The following is a 21,240-nucleotide window of genomic DNA, read 5'->3' on the forward strand; positions in this document are numbered from 1 at the left end:
TGGCATGATTGAGCCTCTAAAGTTGGAAGGCGTACATAAATACGTACACTCAGGTGACTAATTAAAAAGAGAAAATCTGAGTGTGAGCTGGAGGTGAGTGATTTAATGGTTCCACTGCATTTTCGCTACTCCAGGCAGTAAAGGTGGCCTGATACCTGGAGAAAGACCACAGCTATCTTGCGGAGGGGTCCCCCGATCCCAGGAAAGGACTACTTTCCTGCTCTAAAGACCAGTTGTTCCCCGACTGGTCTTTGGGCCAACACTGAGTCTGTGATGTTTTCTGTGGTTTATGGTAAAATGAGGTAATTAAAGACGCTGTAAGCTTTCCAGAAAGCTTTCTTTTCTGATGTTAAAATGTTTTTCTTTTTTTAATGAAATGATGGTGATGGAAATGGTAATGATGTTTTTGAAAGATGTTCTCCTGGCAACAATCTAAAAGATGGCAACTCTGTGACTTCTACCATTTTTTTTTCTTTTTTAATTTGGCTGCTCAGTGAAATCTGAAACACATGGCCAAGATCAAATAAACTATTTTCTTGAAATAAACAATTAGAATTTGAGTGGAGGGGCTTTTAGTATTTTTATTAGTATTCACTTAGTTTCCCACGGTCTTATCACAATACCTTAAATCATATTTATACGTTGGCTCCTCTGTGTTTTCCAGTCTCCACACATTATAAGAAGGAATTAAGCCCATTAACACCATTTTATAGATGAGCATGTTGAGACCTAGAAAAGTAAAATGTCCTGTATTCAATTACCCAGTGAATCAAGCAAGAGTAGAGGCTTTTACTAGAATGTGGATCTCCTGGTGTTCTAGGTCAGCATTCATTGCTAAGAGAGCAAATAGTGTTTAATTTCTCAGAGAGCAACTCTGACTGTGTTACAAATCTAAGGCTATTTCTGGCTCGGGGAGAAAGGGAGCCTTGAGAGGTTATTAGCGTCTGCCAGGTGAGGAAGGCGACACTGGCCGAAAGCCTGCCATGTATTTGTCCTCCTTGAACTGCCTTATATTGCCTCACTGAACTTAGTTAAGTGTGGGGAAAGGCAAATAGACTGAAAAGAATCATCAAGACCTTTTTCTCCCTTCTTTTCTTTTCTTCTCTTTTCTTTGCTTCTTCCCTCATAGTTCTCCTCGAGCCTTTTTAACAAGCCGGAAGAGCCCAAAGATGAATCTCCTTCTTCGTGGAGACTGGGACTCAGAAAAACTGGCAGCCACAACATGCTGAGTGAGGTGGCCAATTCCAGGGAAGCTCTAAGGGACCGAGGCTCTTCTGTCTACCGGTCATCATCAAGCCCTCGGATTTCTGCTCTGCTGGACAACAAAGATAAGGTGCCGTTTAGGCGGGGTATGGGAGAACTCCAGGGCAGTTCCCTTCTGTGAAAATTCAGTCGTAGGAACACATGAAAGTGTTTTCTGGTCCCTAATTTGATTCTGGAAGTACAGAGTCTTTAGAAGGAGATGGCACGATGGTAGTTTAATCCAGTGGCTATTTTTTTGCCATTACCCAGCCAATAAAAGGAAAAAATGCTTTACCTTTTGGCATACCTTATATTCATTCTTCCTTACCCTCCTTACCTAGGGTAAAAAAAATTAGAAACATAAAAACTTGGGTATGGCCTAAAAGGCTCCCTTAAGCCAATACCAGTGATATATTCTTTCAATGTTCAAAAGCAAAGTTCTTTAGCTGGGCTTTCAATCCTAATGAAGCTCAGGCAAATTAGCACTTAAAGAAAAATGTTTAAATGTCTCATTCTTTTCATTACTAGATATATGATCAGGCTAACTTTACAAACAGCTCATCTACATAATCATCCACCATCAGTGCATTTTTATTTCGTACCTTTTGGTTCCAGATTTTCTAGGGCTCACTTGATGCTCTTCTCTGGGGTCAGGTCTTCTTGTAATCCGAGTCCCTTTGCTCGATATTGTGTTTCTGGAGACTCCTCCAGGGGGTGAGGCGTATTGGTTGGGTTAATTCCGCAACATATTTGTTGTATGTGAAGCTGCGTTTCCACGAGAAGATAGACTGGGGAAGAAATAAGACTTATTTCATCAAGAACTTGAGAGGGGAGCTTTCTGTCTGTGGCTTTTCAAAGGCTCTGTCTCTCTTGGCAAGGCTGCTGCTGTGTGTAATTTGTGCTGCTGTTTTCCTTATTTGATCATCCTGGCTTTTCCCACGAGAATTATTTCCCTACATATTGGTTTTTAATGGAGGAAAAGTAGGAATTAGCCCTTGAAAGCTAACCTTTTGTAATACCACTCAAACCAGAATTGGTATTGGATATAGAAATAAGATTATATATGTATATTAAGCTCTGCTTTTTACCCAAAATGTTACACTGAATCAGTATTGTATTGTACCTCCTCTGTGCTTTACTTGTTTTGATTTTACAGGAGAGAGAAAACAAGAGCTATTTTAGTTCACTAGCACCCCGGAGGCTCAGCAACACAAGTGACGTCGAAGAAAAGGAGAACAGGTAATCCTGATACAGGCCCAAAGATGGTCCTCTTGAACTTTGCTAGGCATGGTGATGTCTTGGCCATCACTCTGCTGCTGTCTTTCCACAGGTGCCCTTAGCACATCATGAATTGTTTTTCCCTTCTGCTTAGCACACCTCCCAGCCTTTACTCACTTGCCTTGCCAGTTCTCCGCCCTTCAGGCTCTCACTTCAGCTTAGGTATTATTGTCTTTAGGAAGTCTTCCCTGACCCTGCCGAGGGTGAATTCATTCTGGTACACCAGCAGGCTCTGGAAAGGTAGGGTTATGTCTGTCTAGTTTCTCAAGGACCCCCTAGCCCTGGCACATGACCTGTTCCATAGTAAACACCAGAAATATTGTTATTTAATTAGTGATCAACTTCTAATTTGTACGTAGATAAGATTTCAAGTCTTCCTCATCAGTTAAAATGAATGTGAGGATTTGGAAGTACCGCTGCCTCTCGGAGCAGAGCCTGACCTAGAACCTTGCATTTCGAGGTGGGGTCCTCCCCACCAGCAGCACTGATGTCACCTGGAAGCACGTTAGTAATGCAGAATCTCAGGTCCCACCTCAGACCTGCTGAATCAGAATCTGCATTTTAACAAAATTCTCTGGGTGATTCACATGCACATTAAAGTTTGAGAAGAACTATTCTGGAGAGCTTTGTGAAAGATGGAGACCCACAGCTTTTGTAGCCACAGCCCCGAGGGAACAATTATGGATTAGAAATCCTACTGTAGTCCTTTCCTGGATGGCTTATTATTTGTAACACTAAATAGGCTTCCAGCAATTTCTTCCGTTTCCTCTTCTGTGGTAGTTACCTCTTTCTCTGTGACAGACTTTATCTTCCCCACCATCCTCTTCTCTGCTTACTTATGAACAACCTATTGCTTTGTAAAACCCTTTAAAGGAGAGACAAAAGTGACTTCTCATTACAAAAGAGTTGGGAGATCTTTGACATAAGGATTTGGTACCTATTGAAATTAGTTAGCTTTGAAGTTGATAAAAGAAAGCAGACAGTAATACTAGACTCCTCCTCTATCCATAAAGAAAACAGGTATATAAAACAGAGTATTACTTGAAAATGTGTCTATTTCCTCAGCCGTATTACATTTTCCCTCTCTGGCTCTTCTCTCCCAGCTTGCACTGTATCAGGGACAAAACTGGTGGTAGGAATCAGTGTTCTGTTTTGTTTTTCTTTTGTGCCTCTACAGAGAATCAGCTGTCAATCTAGTGAGGAGTGGGTCCTATACTCGGCAGCTGTGGAGAGATGAAGCGAAGGGAAAGGAAACTCCGCAGACAGCTGTTCCATCCACCTATGTATCAACCTACTTGAAAAGGTACCAGGCTCCCAGGGGTGGGAGATGATTTTTCTTCACTCTGGCCATGGGTATATGGGTCATAATTGCATGTCGTTTTATATCCAATTAGCACCACAAAAATGAATCAAAAAATGGATTACTTTTAGATTTCTTGGGAGTAACGCCTTGACTAATTTTAAATTAACATTAATTTATTTTCCTAACTGAGTTAAGGTAAGCTAATTCCAAATTCTTACCACAGACAGATCTGAATTTATGCTCTCTCCTCTCAGTCCTATTAAAATCTTCAACTGGAAAGTGACTTCTAGTAATCTCTGAGTAGGACTGAATTTAAATCACTTTTGTCCTGTAGCTAGCTTTCCTTTTTCTAAAACTCGAGTAGTTCTCATCTCAAGTTACATTTTCGTGGGGAGGAAGGGAGGGACCCTGTAGGGTGGTGAGGGGGGAGGGTAATGGGGACAGTTTTGTATTGCATTAAAGAAGTTTCATTAATTGAAGCCTGTTAATTTAGGGACTTGAGTCTTTTTTTTTTTTTATGACTTTAATGGCCCTCAGATCCATCAAGATGAGAAACTCGCAAGTTTGGTGCAGAGAAGGTACTTGGGTTTCCTTCCCTTTTCTCATCTATATTGTCTTTTCTGCAATTATTTCTTTGCCGTGTACCAGCCAGCAAGCAAAGCACCTTTGCCAGAGCCATTAAGCTATAAGATATACTTAATTAGTATATTAATTTGAACTTTGCTACTGATGTGGAAGAATCTGATTCTCATTGCTTACTTTGAATTCTTTCTTCACTTTCATTTACTCAGCCCCTCCAACTGCCTCTTCATGCCATGGGCTTCATCTTTAGGTTTTATAGATGATTGGTTGGCTGCCCTAGAAACGGCCTTTTGTTATAAACTATGTATTTGGGTTCAAAACTTATTCCCACTTGATCAAAAGAATCTTATCAACTAGTTAATATAAGAACATGGGAACTGGTGACCTATAAAACAAACAGCCACTGTTGCCTTTTAATGGTCTTTAAGTTCTGCAGACACATCCTGTAAGAAAAGGCTCAACTTTGAAGGTACACAAGTATAGTTCAGTGATCTCACTGAAGCCTTATTCTATATACAAACTCAGTGTTGTTGGCTCAATGAAACTGTCACCTCTTTGTCTTCAAGGCTACGGCCTTAATCCATCTAGATACATTATTACTCCTCATAGTTGCATCCAAGACCAAGAAAACTTTTCGAAGAAAACGATGTTCTAGATCTAGGAAAGAGAAAAAGCTGCCTTTTAATTTCCTAACACGTAGTTACACTGTGGTAGGGTAGAGTTGTTCTTTTTCATGATCCAAATCATTAACAAATGGATTGAATGAGTAGCATCTGGCTAGATGTAGTTTGGCATAATTATGGTAAACAGAAGAGAAAGGGACTGCCTCTGTTTAGGGTGGAAAGCATGCTTAATAATGTGAGTGCTTTTTGAAAAAAGATCTACAACTTGCTTCATGCTTTGGATTTCCAAACCTCTGTCAACCTTTAAGCATTTTTTAAAATTTATTTATTTTGAGAGAGAGAGAAAGAGAATGCATGTGTGGGTGAGTGGGAGAGGGGCAGAGAGAGGGAGAGAGAATCCCAAGCAGGCTCTGCACTGTCAGCATGGAACGCAATGCAGGGCTCAGTCCCACAAACCATGAGATCATGATGAGATCATGACCTGAGCCAAAATCGAGAGTTGGACATTCAACCCAGTGAGCCACCCAGGTGCCCCATAAGCATTTTTTGATTGTATAAAATCTCATTTTATGATCTTTTCAAAAGGGAAGAATCATGTGCTATCACTAATTTAAAAAGAAAGCACAAGAAGATATTTGGCAGCCTTGGGCTGTGCTGGACCTCAGCATACTTTCCATTTTCTAGTTCACCTCTTGTCCTTAGGCAGAAATTCCTTTCCTATGTCCCTGTAAAATGCATCGTTACCAAAGAAGACTTCATAGCTTATTTTGCCCACCCCCTGTAGTGTGTCATTACTGTAGTAGTCAAGGAGTTTTTGTTTTTTTTTTTTAATTCTAACCCAAATCATTTTTTTTTTACTTCAGTTGAGGTGGTTCCTACTTATCTTCATTTGAAACAAGAAAAAGTTGCCTTCTATTGCCCATAATATTACTTTCTAGACTTCAGCCTTGGAATCCTCCCAAAGATGTGTTTGTTTGAGGCTAAATAACCACGGTTCTCAGAGATACGTTTTCCCCCCACAGAGCTTTTTATTCCTTTCCACTCTTTAATTTTAAATTTCTACTCCGAAACCTCTCCAAATTCTTGGTCTTACTTTAGCTTCTGCGGGGCTACTTCTGTATCAGGTAGACATTTGGGGTTGCATGATTTTTTTGCCTTGGGGTTTGTCGGGAATTACTTTTTCTAATGCGATTATTCTATTTCCTAATATTTCTTTTTCTTAGCCTATATTCTATTCCAATATACTACTCTTCTGCTCTCTCTTATTGCATATTATCTCTCCTCCCCATTCCTTCACTCTTTTGGATGATTGACAGATGCCTGCTTGCTGCCAGTGACCCAGCTCTAGCTGGAGTTGGTCACTCCACTTCCCAGTTGCCATACCCTCTCTTTGGTCTACATTCCTTTTAATGCACAATCTGGGGGGAAGGTGGTGCTGGGAAATGGTGGGTGAGCAGCACGTCCTGAAGAAAGTGACTGTGTACTGTTTTGCAGTGCTTCATTTGGTAGAAGTAGTGACCCCACAAGTCCCTACATTTCAGCCAATCGCAATTCATCTCCTGCTACCTCACCCATTACCATTGGTTCATCTACCTCTCGGGGCAGCAAGTGGCAACCTGCCTCTTCTTGCCCTGCACCAATCAGTGCAAACACTACTGCATCTGTACACCATGGCAGGTAAGGCTTCTTGGAGCCATTTGAGTTACAGTCATCAAAACTAACGCCTCTGGATACACATATGAGATTTGAACCAAAGAGACTTTGTCACTGTGGAAGCAAGTGTGAATTCCTGTGAAAATGTCTATAATTTAACAGGGATGCTTTTGTTTTGACTTGTATTAGCCAGTCAACAGTTGCTCATTGAATAATCATAGGGTACATATCTTTGTACTGGGTGTTTAGGCATCAACTTAAAATGACTGCTTTCGTGTGGTTACAATGTAAGGGTCATCCTATTATGGTAAAGCACAGACTAAAAATATCCTCATACTTCACTGACATTAATTTTCCTATAATCGTGCATAGGAATCTCTTCTATTTACTCTGTGTTTGGAGGATGGTATACCAACCCAAATCAGAAGGAAAGCTAACTCATGTGCCAAAAGCTTCCTATAGCTTTCTGAAAATTCCCAGCCAGTGAGAGCGTTTTGCTGGAAACACAGGGGGAAGGAAGAGATTTGTGTTTGTGTAAACTTTGTTCCGAGGCAGTGGTGTCTACTCCGTGTAAGGGGAAGCAGGGAGGCAGCATGGGTGGGGCTTTGTCACGAAAGCGCAGTGGGACTTTAGCTGTGATTTTGACTGTGGCTTTCAACCCTTTATATGTGGTCAGAGACCTTTTCACTTTGGGGCAGGGCAAAGGGACCTCTTTTTGGGGTCTCGCTTCTAGAACTGATACAAAGAAAATGAAAAACATAAATGATGATAGTGTTGCCGCAAGGACACTGCTGATGGTGGTGCTTCACTGATTTTTGTCTGTTTATTAGAATTCTTTCCCGAAAATAAGTGGTGATCATTTGTTTAGCCAGGAGGGATAGGCTCATGATGGATTGTTAATAATAATACTGTACAATTCTGTAGAAATTTATTAGGTTCTCTTAATAGTTCATCTGCACAGGCATACTAAATATTATGCCCATAGATGAAGAAACTGACACAGAGAGGTTACTGGATTATTAAGAGCTGGGACTAGGAAACACCAGTAACAGCTACCATTTGTTGAACCCTATCATGTGCCAAGCATTGGCTTAAATACTGTACAAAAATTACACAAGCATTCGGTTTACACTCATGTAACAGTAAATCCAAATAATTGAGGCTTAAATATGATAAAGGTGTATTTTTTTTTTCTCTCACTTAAGAAAGTCCAGAAATAGGCAGAGGTACCACCACAACTTCAGAGTCATTAAAGGATCCTGAATCTTTCTGTCTTTCTGCTTCACAGTCCTTAGATTATGGCTTCCATTTCCATGGGTTGTCTCATGGCGCAAAATAGATGCTGAAGCTCTAGCTGTCATGACTGCCTTCTAGACAGGAAGAAGGAAGAAAGGGGGAAATGCACAAAGAGGGAATGCCTTTAAACTGAGATTATGCTTATATCTCACTGGCTACCTCTAGCAGCCAGGGAGACTTTGGAAAATATGAATTGTTAACTACATATGTTCCTTCTCTCAATAATATATGGGTTCTGTTAGTAAGGAGAAAAAAGGAAAATGAATATGGGTTAGGCAACTAGCTATCTCAGGCACACGTGTATTGTTTATAAAGAGGCCTCCAGTATATGAAATACCATTCTCACTTTATAGATATGGAACCTGAGACCCAAAACTTAATCACCTGCCCAAGGTCACACATCTAGTAAGAAACTGAGGCAGGGGTTGAACCTAGATTTGTCCATGTCAGAGCTCCTGTCTCTTTCACTATTTTGTTTCCACGGAGCTTGTATGTTATTCAGGGCTGTATACTAAGTGTTCTACATACGTTATTTTATTTAATTATCACAAGACCCCTACACATTAAGGTACCATTATCCCCATTTTACAGATGAAGAGACTAGAGAAGTTAACTTGGCTAAAAGGTAGCCCCACATGGTTCCAGAGCCTCTGGCCCCTGCTCTGGAGCTTTTCCTGTTCTGCTCCTAACAAACTACTTATAAAATTACTCTGCATTTCAAAATAATAGTACAAGTCCTATCCTGTAATTTATTAAAATAAAATCCTTGGCATTTCTACAGCAGGAAAAATTGCAGAGAGAACAAAACATGATATTAACCTAGAAAGAATTTTAGGTAAGGTTTTGATAGGTGTAATTTTTTATAGCTTTGTTTCTGGCTAATTTTATTAGCATGTCCTGTAGACTTATACATCTTATAAGTCTGAGGAATTTAATTTCACCTTTTTTCTGAGTCATTAATTGCTCCTGGAGAAGTGGCTGGTGTTTTTTAGATACCACTTCAAAACTGTTCTATTTTTATATTTGCATATATAGGTACCATATTTAGATTTTTACAATCTGATTATTGCTTTCAAGCTTATTCTAATGATGTGATTATTTGAAAATGAGCTTATAGCTACTTAGAAGCATTTCTGGTAATTCTGAGTAGGTGAAAAAAACAGATTTTTAGCATTCATTATTTTCATTGCTTTTCCCATCTCTGTGAATATCAATTTTGGATCTCTGTTACCCCAGCAACAAGCTGTGACATCACAAATGATAGCTTTTTGGGTGGAGAGCCAATGGTTGCTCTCAACTCTTTGTTAAGAAACAAAGATCTTGTTTTCATGTAAATGAGTTTAATTATACAGCTTGCTGTTGGAAAATCTGTAGTTAAGGTTACATATAGAATCTTAATAGTTTTTATTCCTGTTGCTCATGTGTGCACTTAAGAATACAGACAATTAGGCATTTGGTTAAATGGGAAGAAAGCAGTTGCTGAGCTAGGTGCAAGAGAACTGAACATACTGAGGTTGTATTTATCAAATATCTCTGGAATCCAAGAAGATGGTCATCTAATCTAGGCTGAGGACTACCACAAAGACTCTCACTGCCAAGAATTAAGGGGCAGGTGGAGACTAATATCGTAAGTGACTTTAGTGTTGTTTTCATGTGTGTGGAGAGACCCTGCTTCTGTATGCGTGTGTGGAGACCAGATGGTACTCAGGAATCATTTAAAGCAGTCTTGCATATGTTACTATCTTGCCTGGTGCCCTAGCTAATTTTTAAAAAAATTTTTAATCTCAGGCAAAAAAAAAATGTTCATGAAACAGAACTCTTTGTGCAGAGGATATCAGACTTAAATGTATCATCATACTGTTCTAAGATTTAAGAGCTCAGAATTAAAAAAAATAGTCAACCAACAAACAAAATCTGAGCAAGAAGATTCTGTAGTTAAACTTACCTCCAGCCCTTTGTGTGCTAGTGCTTTGTGATGTAGCATGCCTGACCATTCTCTTTCTGCTTGTGTTTTTGGGTTTTTTTGTTTTGTTTTGTTTTGTTTTGTTTCAGGACTCCTTACAAATCACAGGCTGACTCAACAGCAGAGAAAACAGCAGACAATGTCTCTTCCAGCACCCCGCTCTGTGTGATCACTAATCGCCCTCCACCTAACACTGCCAATGGGGTTACAACTGCCACTCTGCTCTCCACTCCTGGAACAGACTCCTCTGTGGAAGCCAGGGAGAAGAGGAGGTATGTTATGTACTGATTTCATTTGTGGGGTTCTGCTTTGAGGTAGGAGACACAGCGGTGGGTGTGAAGTCTTTCCCCTAATCCCAAATACATTTATGAAAGTAGATCTTTATATTATAGTTTGGGTTTTGTATTTTGCCTCCGGGAGATTTTTGGCAAAGATCTTAATTATTTCTGATCATTTAATAAAGATACTTATTCTGTTATGAATAGAGGCATATCTTTTTTCTATTTTTCTTGTAAGAGAAATCATGGTCAGGCATTATTTCCCCATTTTGTGATGGAGAACGTGAAGCACAGAGAAGGATCTTTTGTTTTGTTCTGAGGAGTCCGTGAAGATTTCTCTGGCAGCAAGGAAAAGCGGTGGCATGATAAAAGGCTCAGAGAGATAAAGCTAGGATATAAAGTTTTAAATAATTTAAGAATACCAGAAAAGGAAGTGCATAGTATGTGATGACATGGTAGAAGGATAGTGACTGGTTACTCTACAGTTTCTTTGGAGAAAAATTATGAGAGAGCAGTCATGAATTGGCATAGGAGAGATTTCAGGTAGAATCTAAGAGTAACTTTTTGGTTGCCAGTTTTAAGAGACCTTGGAAGATGTAACCAAGAATAGGACATTTTCTCCACCTAAAAAAGTGTAAAACATAGAGTGCCCTCCATCTGGCTGTTTTAAAAACTCAAGCCATGCTTAAGTTTTTCAGCACTAGAAATGTCTATATGCGTAATAAATCAAGAAGTCTTACCATCTATAAGATACAAGTTAAACTTACTTTAATTTATAATTCTTTTAAAAAAATTTTTTTTAACGTTTATTTATTATTGAGAGATAGAGACAGAGTGCAGAGAAGGACACAGAATCCAGAGCAGGCTCCAGGCCCTAAACTCTGAACTGTTAGCACAGAGCACGACATGGAGCTCGAACCCACGAGCCGTGAGATCATGATCTGAGCCGAAGTCAGACACTTAACCGAATGAACCACCCAGGCACCCCAAATTTATAATTCTTGAGAAAGAAAGAGAGTGGAAATTGGGGAGGGGCAGAGAGAGAAGGGGACAGAGGATCCAAAGCAGGCTCTGTGCTGACACCAAAGAGCCCGACGTGGGGCTTGACCTCACGAGCTGTGAGATCATGACCTGAGCTAAAGTCAGACATTTAACCGACTGAGCCACCCAGGCACCCCTTGAATTAAACTGTTTAGATGTTTGTTTATTATAAAGACAGTTCTAAAACACAATTTGAGAAGAAGTGGAAGGGAGATGTTAAGTGAATTGAAAAATAGTGTTTCTCTTCTTCCTTTCTTTTCCTTCCTTTCTTTCCTTCCTTTCTTTTTTTCATTTCTTTATATAAAAGTTGGAGAAAGTCCATTTTCTGGTCTAACAGATTGCAGAGCATCATCTCTTAGTTGGTTTCCAGCCAAGGAAATTTTAATAAATCAATCTTGAATATTTAATGCTTATAAATTTAATAGCTCAGTTATAATTTAGATACTATTAGTTTCATCTAGGAATAAATGCAAAAGTAATATTTTCATTAGCTGAGAAAAACTCCCTTTAAAAAATCCTTCTGGACTGAGATAAGTAAAATGAGTTAAATTCATCATTAAGATCATGATCCCTGAAAGGATGGGTAAGTCAGGTTTTTAATCAAATCACATTATTAAATACTTAGGTGCATGTATCATTATTTAGAGAAACCAAGAGAGACAGTTACTGTCTTCTGGGATTTTTATAACCTATGAACAATAAGATAGCACCTGCTATAGATTTTAATTTTGTTTCAGGAGTTTTATTTAGGCCACAAATATTTATTGATTAGCTACTATGTACTGCATATTATCACTAGGATATAATTCCTCAAGGAGCAGCAAATAGAAGAATAAAAGAATATAAATATAAGAATAAATCAAAATTTCAGTGAATTATGTGAATGTGGTATATCAAGTGCATTTTCAGGATGGTGCAACATAATAAACAAGATACTGGATATTTATTAGATAACAAATAATATTTAATTAGAGAAGTTAAATAGGGTAATGATACAAGATAAGTAAATGGGAAGTTATTAGATAAAGAGCTGTTGGACTCAGTCACTAACATTCATTCTTGTCAAAATATTTATTGAGCATTTGTCATTGCAAAGTACTATAAAAAAACCCAGGTGATACAGCCATAAACAAGAACAGCCTTAGCCCTTGGGAAACAGATATGCTAGTGAAGAAAAACAAACATTAAACAAATAATTGTGATATATACTATGAAGAGGTAGTGTGAGTTGTTATGACAGTTTTACAGAAGATCCGCTTACGGAAGACTCCCCTTTTCCTGCAGGATCAGAGACGGTTATCCTAAGAGTATCCTGCTCAAATTGAGATCTGTAGGACAAATATAGCCAAGGGAAGGGGTAAGCATTCCAGGCAGAAAATATGGTTGTTGGAAAGACAGACACTAAGGTAGGAAGGTGCTTGATCCTTTGGAGAATCTGAAAAAAGACATTGTAGAGAGTTAGGGAAAGAGCAGTCTAAGGTGAGGCTTGAGGAATAAGTAGGAGCTATATAATGCAAAGTCTTACAGCCAAGGACAAAAATTTTGGATTTATATGTTAAGAACCACGTTGAGTTACTGGAAGAATTTTTTTTAACAGCTTTATAAAGATAAAATTTATATACCATATAATTTAAGATGTCCAATTCGGTCACTTTTAGTATATTCACAGATATGTGCATCCTTTACCACAATTTTAGAACATTTTTATCACCTTAAAAAGAAATCTCATACCCTTTAGTTATTGTCCCCCCCTACTCCCACCCCATCTCCCCATTCTCTAGACCTTAGCAACCACTGATCTCCTTTCTATTTCTATAGAGTTGTCTATTCTGGACATTTCATAAAAATGGAATCAATATGTGGTCTTTTGTGACTATCTTCTTTCACTTAGAATAATGCTTTCAAGGTTCATCCATGTTGAAGCATGGCATGTATCAGCACTTTATTCTTTTTTATGGCCAAACACTGTTTCATTGTGCGCGTATACTGAGTTTTCTTTGCTATTCATAAGTTGGTGGACATTTGGATTCTTTCCACCTTTTGGCTATTTGAGTAATGTTACCATAAACATTCATGTACAAGTTTTTGTGTGGACATATGTTCTTATTTCTCTTGGGTATATACCTAGGAGTCAAATTGCCAGGTAATATGCCAATAGAAGATTTTAAGCAAAAAGATAACATGATCTGACTTACATTTTCTGAAATTCTGGCTTTCAAACTCTGGTTATAGTATTCCATATGCATTAGACAGGGGAAGGATGGACAGAAGTAGATGTGAGATGACCAGGAAGGAGACCATTGCAGAAGAAAGTTGCATAAGAGAGAACATGGCTTGCACTGAGATAGTAGTAAAAGAGATGGAGAAAAGTGAATGGACTCAAAATTTATTTAAGAAAGAAGTTCTAGTAACATGGTAGATGGATTTATAAGGACCTCTTTCCCATTGCAAACATAGGAAAATATAGGTGAGTTCAGAAAAGTGAAAGGGAACTGCTAGGTAAAAAAAAAAAAAAAAGTGGCTAATGTAGTAGACCTTAGAATTTGGAGGCTCAGATTGTCATGAGGTGTATGGATGTAGGAAGCATGGCTTTGGACTTGAGCAGGCTAGGAGCTGTAACCAAGAGAAGCTGGAGCTCTCAAAAGACTGCCCAATTCATGAAAAGGGTACTTTGTCTATGGCCTAAAGAAGTGTCAAGGATGGGGCTTATCCAAGGGTCTGAACAGGGACAGAAAAATCATTTGTGGGTAATTTTTACTCCCTATATAGTGTGGAAATCCCAAGCCAAGAGCTTAACACAGAAATTAGGTCTGCACTCTTGAAACCGGGGCTGTTGGCACAAGCAATTTAAAGCCACCATGAAGAAACACATCGACAAACCAGGGTGCAAGGGGTTCCTATAAAACGGTTGCCTACCAAAGACAAACTTGCATAGAACCTTATAAACACTGAAGGAAATGAATCACTGTGACAGAGCTAACAGATGCAGCTTCTCAGATATATTCTTAGAAGTATTACATGCAGGTCAGTATTTAATAGAAGTTTTGAATGCAGAACAGAAACCTCAAACTATTATTTAAATTGGAACCAATAATTAGAAGTGACCAATTATACTAAAGATAGACAGACGCATCTATAAAAATGGTAATTTAGTCAGAAGTGGTTCCTAGAATAAAAGATTTTATAGATGTGTTGTGTCTATATAGACTCCCATTTAAATGGGAAGCCGTGTATATAAAGCACCTAACAACCATTAAGAGCCTGCCATGTGGCAGGCACAGTGGTTAAAGATACAAGGTCAAAGAAAAACATCTTTCCTGTCCTTGAGGAGCTGAACTTTATCTATTGTGGGAAGGCAAATAAATCACATAATATCGTCCATTGTTAAGTGCTCTGGTAAAGATATGTATAGATTGATATGGTGGCACAAAGAAGGGGAATCTAAATTCAACCGAGTAGGGTGACAGAGAATGTGTGCTAGAGGAGGTGGCTGCAGGTGAATTCTGAAGGCAACTAGAAGTGAACTATAAATGGTAATAAGAGGATGATATTTTAGAGGGAACAGGAGAAATTCAGGGAACAAGTTCAATATGCCCGAAGCTGGGAGAAGGCAAGGCCAGTGTAGCATTTCTGAAAGTGTCTATGTGAAATAGATTTAGATGATTTGAAAAAAAAAAAAAAAAAAAAAAAAAAAGCAGCCTGTGGCCAAATGAGTTTGTGAAAGAATGGGTTAAAGGAAGTTAAACAGGATTATTCAAAAACCTTCTCAGGATAATTTCTCTTGGGGGGGGCGGTGGAGAGGGGAGCGTGGGCTTGTTAGAATTTGCAGCATTTCCCGAATTTCTGTGTCCATCGAATAGTTTGTTTGTTTGTTTGTTTGTTTGTTTTTTTCACAGAAACCCAAGACTGGTATTCCACTGGGTATACTTTGGAAATTGTGGAGTTAGAGAGGTAGGCAGGAACCAGATCATGTAGATGTTTGTTGTTGTGCTATGCTAAGAAACTTGAACTTCTGTTTGCAGAGCTATGGAATACCACTGAAGTATTTTCAGCTGGGGAATGACTTGATCAAATAAAACATACCATTTAAGCCTTCACAGAATTAAAGCCATTTGGAATTTCTCCCTCTAGACAAACACAAGCTGAAAGAAAAAAAAATCACATGTTTTGAAAACAGCTAAATTTTCCTTCTGAAAGAGCATGCTGGGTGCTAATTCTTCTCTTGAAGCTGCAGCTTTCTGTGTAATCAGCTCATTGTGGAGGCATTTGGACTCCTGCTGGGAACCATGATAGAGGCCTGAAGCCCGAGTTCACAGGTCCAATTTGAAACAATTAGTGAGCACTGGGGTAAATGGGGCTTTGAAACTGGCCACAGCAAGACCTAACCAGTGGAGAAGTCACCTCTCAGAAAGAATCTCTATTTGCAGTGTAATTAGAGCACGGGGACTGGGGAGTGGGTCTCACCATTAAACCTGTACAGCTGGCTTTTCTTTTCTGAGAATGTTTGGTCCTAAGAAGGGATAAATGGGTGTGTGCAGGCATTTCATGATCAGTCTCAGCTTTACACGCTGTGTTCTTTCAGTCAGTTTGTTAACGTTATATAATAGTAGTTACGTTAATAAATGAACGGAGCTAGATGCAAAAAAATACATTGTGATACCAAATAGAATAAACATGGAAATCTTAACACTAGATTTTTCTGGGGAGGGATTATGAGTAATTTCTATTTTCTTTTTTTTTCTGTATTTTCCAAAGTTCCAGAGTGATAAAGTATTACCATTATAAGGAGGGCAGGGAAAGGAGAGAGCTTGAAAAAAAAAATTAATTCAGGGACAACAGTCTCTTACAATGTAAGTCTGTGAAGATGGCTGAAGAATAAACACAAGAGTCAAGAGATTCAAAGTGTGCAGGATTTTAGATAATTTATGATTTTGCTACATAAGCTCAGGGCAGGACTTCTGAAGTGGTTTATTACTTTTGAGAAGGGCATGATTTTGGATTTGCAAAGTTCCTTTGGTTTTCTTTCCTGAAAAGCTCAAGTGTGCTCAAATGTATTCTCTTTACATGATGGAAAGAATAGGCGTTAAGCTCCTATTTTACAAATGGAAATACTGAGACCCTAAAAGCATGGAGTGATTTGCAGTGGAGATCATCACCCGAGCCTCTTTTTCCCTTGTCACTGAACTCGCTAACCATTTCTTCTTTTGGATTTAATAATAAAGGTTTTGATTCGGGGGCCCTTCCATCTTAATCTGTAGCCCAGAATGCAACAGTCTACCTGTAAGGCACTGTAATCACTGCCTTCCAGTCTTTGGAATGCCCCTGAGGATTATAGAACCCAACAGGGTCATCTGATTGTAAAGGGGTTGACTTGACCGGCAGACGGCAGGACAGAAATGGCAAGTGGCAAGCAGTTGGCAGATAACTCTGTAGGGATATCAGAGCCAAGCGGCAACTGTCACAATAGTGTAGTGGTTCGATTCATTTTCCAAAGCTCCAAGTTTTCCTTAGCAACAAAAATGTAAACAGTTCCCTTGGCTAATATTAGAGTCTGATAGCGTCTGCCTTTGATGCTCTTGCTCTGTTTCTCCTCTAGCTTTTTCCGTCTCTCAACCCAGCCCTGAATTTTATATCTTTTTTATTGGTGCCCTTTATTTTCTTTATAGAAACGGCTAAAATAGTTTTTCTCCACAAGAAGCTATAATTGTTTCTCTTTCCCAACCAGCCCACATGCAACTCTGCTTGGTCAGGATATGGTCAGTATTGACTGAGTCATATACACCACACTTATTGACCTTCTTGAATCCCTTGGGGTCTTTATAAGCTAGGTAGTTATTCCTGCTAATGTGAAGCTATCAGCAAATTAATTTGGCATCATCTTTGCAATGTTAGAAATTTAAACCAAGTAATTAAACACTGAGTCATGGTTTTTTAAAGTCATTTGACTCATCTCACTGTCTCAAGCTAAAGACAGGCAGTTGTCAAATGGAAAAAGTACTCTAGAAAGAGATTCCCGAGCTCCTCTACTCTCTCAATTTTGGTTCTAAAATAAGTATTTTCCTTCTATATCTAAAAGACTGAAAAAATTCTGAATTTACTAAGTTTTTCTTTATTGAAACCGATCTCTCTCTTCCTAACTATGACTATGGAACAGGAAGAAAATGAAATGTATATAGCAGTAGATATATTTTCTACTATATTGCCATTCTAGGGGTTTGGGGGTTGCTTAGATGATTAGTTATTCTGTTAGCTTATATGGATTGTGCTTGTGTGATTCCTTTCCTAAGTTAGCGAGGTCAGTTTCTGTTGTTTTGTAACCAAGGACGCTCCATACTGTGTAATATTTGATACTGTTGATTCTAGGGTGAACATTTTTCACATTTCAGTATCTCTGAAATCATCATGTCTTACTGCTAATCACCATTCCTGCACGTGTGTGAATTTAGTCATAGGTGTTCTGTTACTTCCATGGAGTTATGTGCATTGCTGGTACAAAATATGTCTAAATAAGTCTAAAAGATTGTTTTCAACATGTATCCCAATGTTTATAGCAGCGCTTTCAACAATACGCAAATTATGGAAAGAGCCTAAATGTCCATAAACTGATGAATGGATAAAGAAGAAGTGGTTTATATATACGATGGAATACTACTTGGCAATGAGAAAGAATGAAATTAGTTATTCTATTAGCTTGCAAATGATCGTGCCATTTGCAGCAACGTGGATGGAACTGGAGGGTTGTTATGCTGAGTGGAATAAGTCAGTCAGAGAAAGACAGATACCATGTGTTTTCACTCATATGTGGATCTTGAAGACCATGGGGGAAGGGAAGGATAAAAAAAAAAAAAAAGTTACAAACAGAGAGGGAGGGAGGCCAACCACAAGAGACTCTTAAATACAGAGAACAAACTAAGGGTTGATGGGGGGTGGGGGAGAGGGGAAAGTGGGTGATGGGCATCGAGGAGACCACTTGTTGGGGTGAGCACTGGGTGTTGCACGGAAGCCAATTTGACAATAAATTATATTTTAAAAAATGGAAAAAAAGATTGCTTTCAATAACTGTTAAATCAAGTGATGAAAAGGTGATAAAAAGCATGTGTGATTGCCACTGCTTTTTGTTTCTTTTGTGGTAAAGTGGCTGTGCGTCTTGCGATTGCCGATATTTTAGATGTGATGCAGTGTGGTACTATTCAGCCAGTGAGAATGATGCTGTTGATCTATATTTAAAAACACGAAGTGGAAAGTGACTGCTAATGCATATGTGGTTTCTTTTGGGGTGATGGAAATATTTTTAAATTGATTATGGTGATAATTACATAACTGTGGATATACTGAAAACCACTGAATGATATGCTTAACCCGGTATGTGAATTTTATCTCAATAAAGCTGTTTAAAAATAACACTAAGATCATTTAGCTCCACTGAACTGTTCTGGGAAAGGACCTGGATGAGGCCTGCTGAGAGATACTACATGAAGACTTAAGGGCCTTGAATTTCCAAGTCTGTTATCTTTTTCCTGTATTTCTGTTGCTAAACACAGCTCCTGAGACACAAACTCACTTCGTTTTCCAGAGACAGTGGCATTTGTCACATAATTCCTCAGCACACCACTTAACAGCTCAGGAGTGGAGGTTTTAAATGTTCCCCCTCCCCTTTGGGACACTCGCATTCCAAAGAAGGGACCAGAATCCGTTCCCTGATGCAGCAGAGGCTCTGGTGGTTCTGTCCTAATTCCCCAACCACTTCAGCATAAAGTGAGCAGTCACCTAACACCTGCTACTCAAAGCCCTTATCAGCTATGTTTTTACAGTTAATCTCCTTCTGATAAAGTTGTTCTTTTTTCAGAGCTGTGAGTATTGGTGACATGTGGGAGGGACCGAACTTTTGTGCTCTCTCTCAAACCCCCTCCCCCTCTCTCTCCTACCAGTTGATTTTCCCATGTTAGAAAAAGACAGCCACTTGTAACAATCTCATAAAATGAGCTCTGGTGTTTACTAGGTTACTAGGGAAGGACAACCAGAGGGGTGGCCACCTGCTTGTTGAAAATTCCCAGCTTCTGGGAAGCTGCCGCACAGGTGTGCTGCAAGGTGTGTCTGAGGTAGCTTGACCTGCTCTCCCCTAGAATGATTTGATCTGGCAGTGGAGTTCTTTTCTGTTCCTGGTTTTATGGAAATCCGAGGCACAGGAAGTTGATCTTTGTGTTCTGAGAAATGGAAACAAGCCTCTGCCACATAGTTTACTAACATCTTCTGTGTTTGGAAGCTAACTCTCGATGTGCTGAGTTGAGACATCGGGAGGTACTGGGCATGGAATAGCAGAAGCAGCAGGTAAAATGTCTTTGCTTGATGGCTTTGATATCCTAGATGTGTGTTTCTGCTCTCAGTCCTCTTCCTGATGGTCCTCTGGGAAGCTGACTTGATTGCATACGTTGTTTTGGTGGTGGTGTGGTCGGGAGAGCAGCGGGAGAGGGTGAATGTGTAAGACATAAGATGTATGGTGTTCAGAATAACTGGTTTAGAACTTCTTTGTTGTTTCTTCATATTCATAAAGAATTTATTATTAATTTTAAAGATTTTTATTTACTATTATTTTTTTAATGTTTTATTTTTGAGAGAGAGAGAGAGAGAGAGTGAGCAGGGGAGGGGCAGAGAGAGAGAGGGAGACACAGAATCTGAAGCAGGCTCTAGGTTCTGAGCTGTCAGCACAGAGCTCAACGCAGGCCTCAAATTCATGGACCACAAGATCATGACCTGCAACGAAATCGAGTCAGATGCTTAACTGACTGAGCCACCCAGGTGCCCCGATATTCCTAAAGTATTTAAACACGTACACTGACTTAAGGATCCCACCCAGGAGGTTAGGGTAGCAGAGGACGATTAAGAATTTCAAAAAGTAGAAACATGCTTCTCTTTTTAAGAGGAAACCGATACTGGTAATGTAGGTGTGTGTGTGTGTGTGTGTGTGTGTGTGTGTGTGTGTGTGTGTGTGTGTTAATGTTTATTATTTGTTTTTGAGAGAGGGAGAGAGAGAGGACATGAGAAGGGGAGGGGCGGAGAGAGAGAGGGGGAGACATAGGATCCAAAGTGGGCTCTGTGCTGACAGCACGAATCCTCAAACCATGAGATTATGAACTGAGCCGAAGTCAGATGCTTAACCAATGGAGCCACCCGGGCGCCCCGGTAATGTATTCTAAAGTTGAATGAAAGTACACAGACAGTGGTTGTATTCTTTATATCTTTTAAATTTTTAAATATATGTAATATATATTAAGTAAATAAAACAAAGAAACAATGTGTTGGATATGTAGGGCAATTACAGGGAGAAGCTGGTTTAGGTAAATGAAGGGTAAGACTGCTCCTGGAGCTGGCCTTTGAACAGGAAATTACAAAACACAGAGACTAGCTCATTGAGGTCTTGAGGTCTGAGTGAAAGCTGTTTGCGTACCACAAACTGTACAGTCACATTGAATCTTCATGGAAGTAAATGTTTTCCCATACCTATAAGATGAGTCGTTTCCTAATTGATCTTTTATGCTCAAAGGACCAGTTTCTAGACAGAATTCAAAACCGTGCTGAGCCAGGCGGTATAGAAGGTATCTAATCTGATGGGTAGTCCTTTCAACCCTGTAGAGAGACTATTCATTAGACTCTTTGAACTCAGCCTACCAAGAGCTATACTGTTCTACTTTTCTTATCACCCTCTCTCTACTCTTCTTGGATTTTTGTATCTGCATCATTTTATGTACTCAGGTAGAAAACTCAATTTCGTGAACATGTTCTGCTTTTATGCCTCTCTTTGTCTGTGCTCGACTTTCTGGAATGGCCTTCTGTCATCTTCCCTGATGAACAAAATTCTATTCATCCTTTAAGAACATCTGCAGGTTAAACCCCACCACTGGCTACCGTGCTTCCCCAGCTCCAGCCTGATCAGTATTCTCTCCTCAGTGTTCTTCAGTAGCACTTTTCTTAGAACTGGTTTAA

At 39.3% G+C, this 21,240-nt stretch overlaps 1 protein-coding gene across 5 annotated transcripts in view; it reads left to right on the forward strand.

Annotated features, from left to right (window-relative positions):
• PPP1R12B (protein phosphatase 1 regulatory subunit 12B) overlaps window positions 1-21,240 on the forward strand; it is a 219,437-nt gene that overhangs the window by 83,105 nt on the left and 115,092 nt on the right. For 2 of the 5 annotated variants that reach the window (XM_042925735.1, XM_042925731.1), the window contains exons 10-14: window positions 1,130-1,333; window positions 2,399-2,481; window positions 3,698-3,823; window positions 6,523-6,705; window positions 10,030-10,212. In XM_042925735.1, coding sequence (XP_042781669.1) covers window positions 1,130-1,333; window positions 2,399-2,481; window positions 3,698-3,823; window positions 6,523-6,705; window positions 10,030-10,212 — 779 coding nt within the window. Of the gene's footprint in view, window positions 1-1,129; window positions 1,334-2,398; window positions 2,482-3,697; window positions 3,824-4,360; window positions 4,402-6,522; window positions 6,706-10,029; window positions 10,213-21,240 lie in introns of those variants that run through there. The other 3 variants (XM_042925736.1, XM_042925732.1, XM_042925733.1) reach the window with 2 other exon arrangements.

Source organism: Panthera leo, chromosome F3 (assembly GCF_018350215.1).
Source record: "Panthera leo isolate Ple1 chromosome F3, P.leo_Ple1_pat1.1, whole genome shotgun sequence".
Lineage (NCBI taxonomy): Eukaryota > Metazoa > Chordata > Mammalia > Carnivora > Felidae > Panthera > Panthera leo.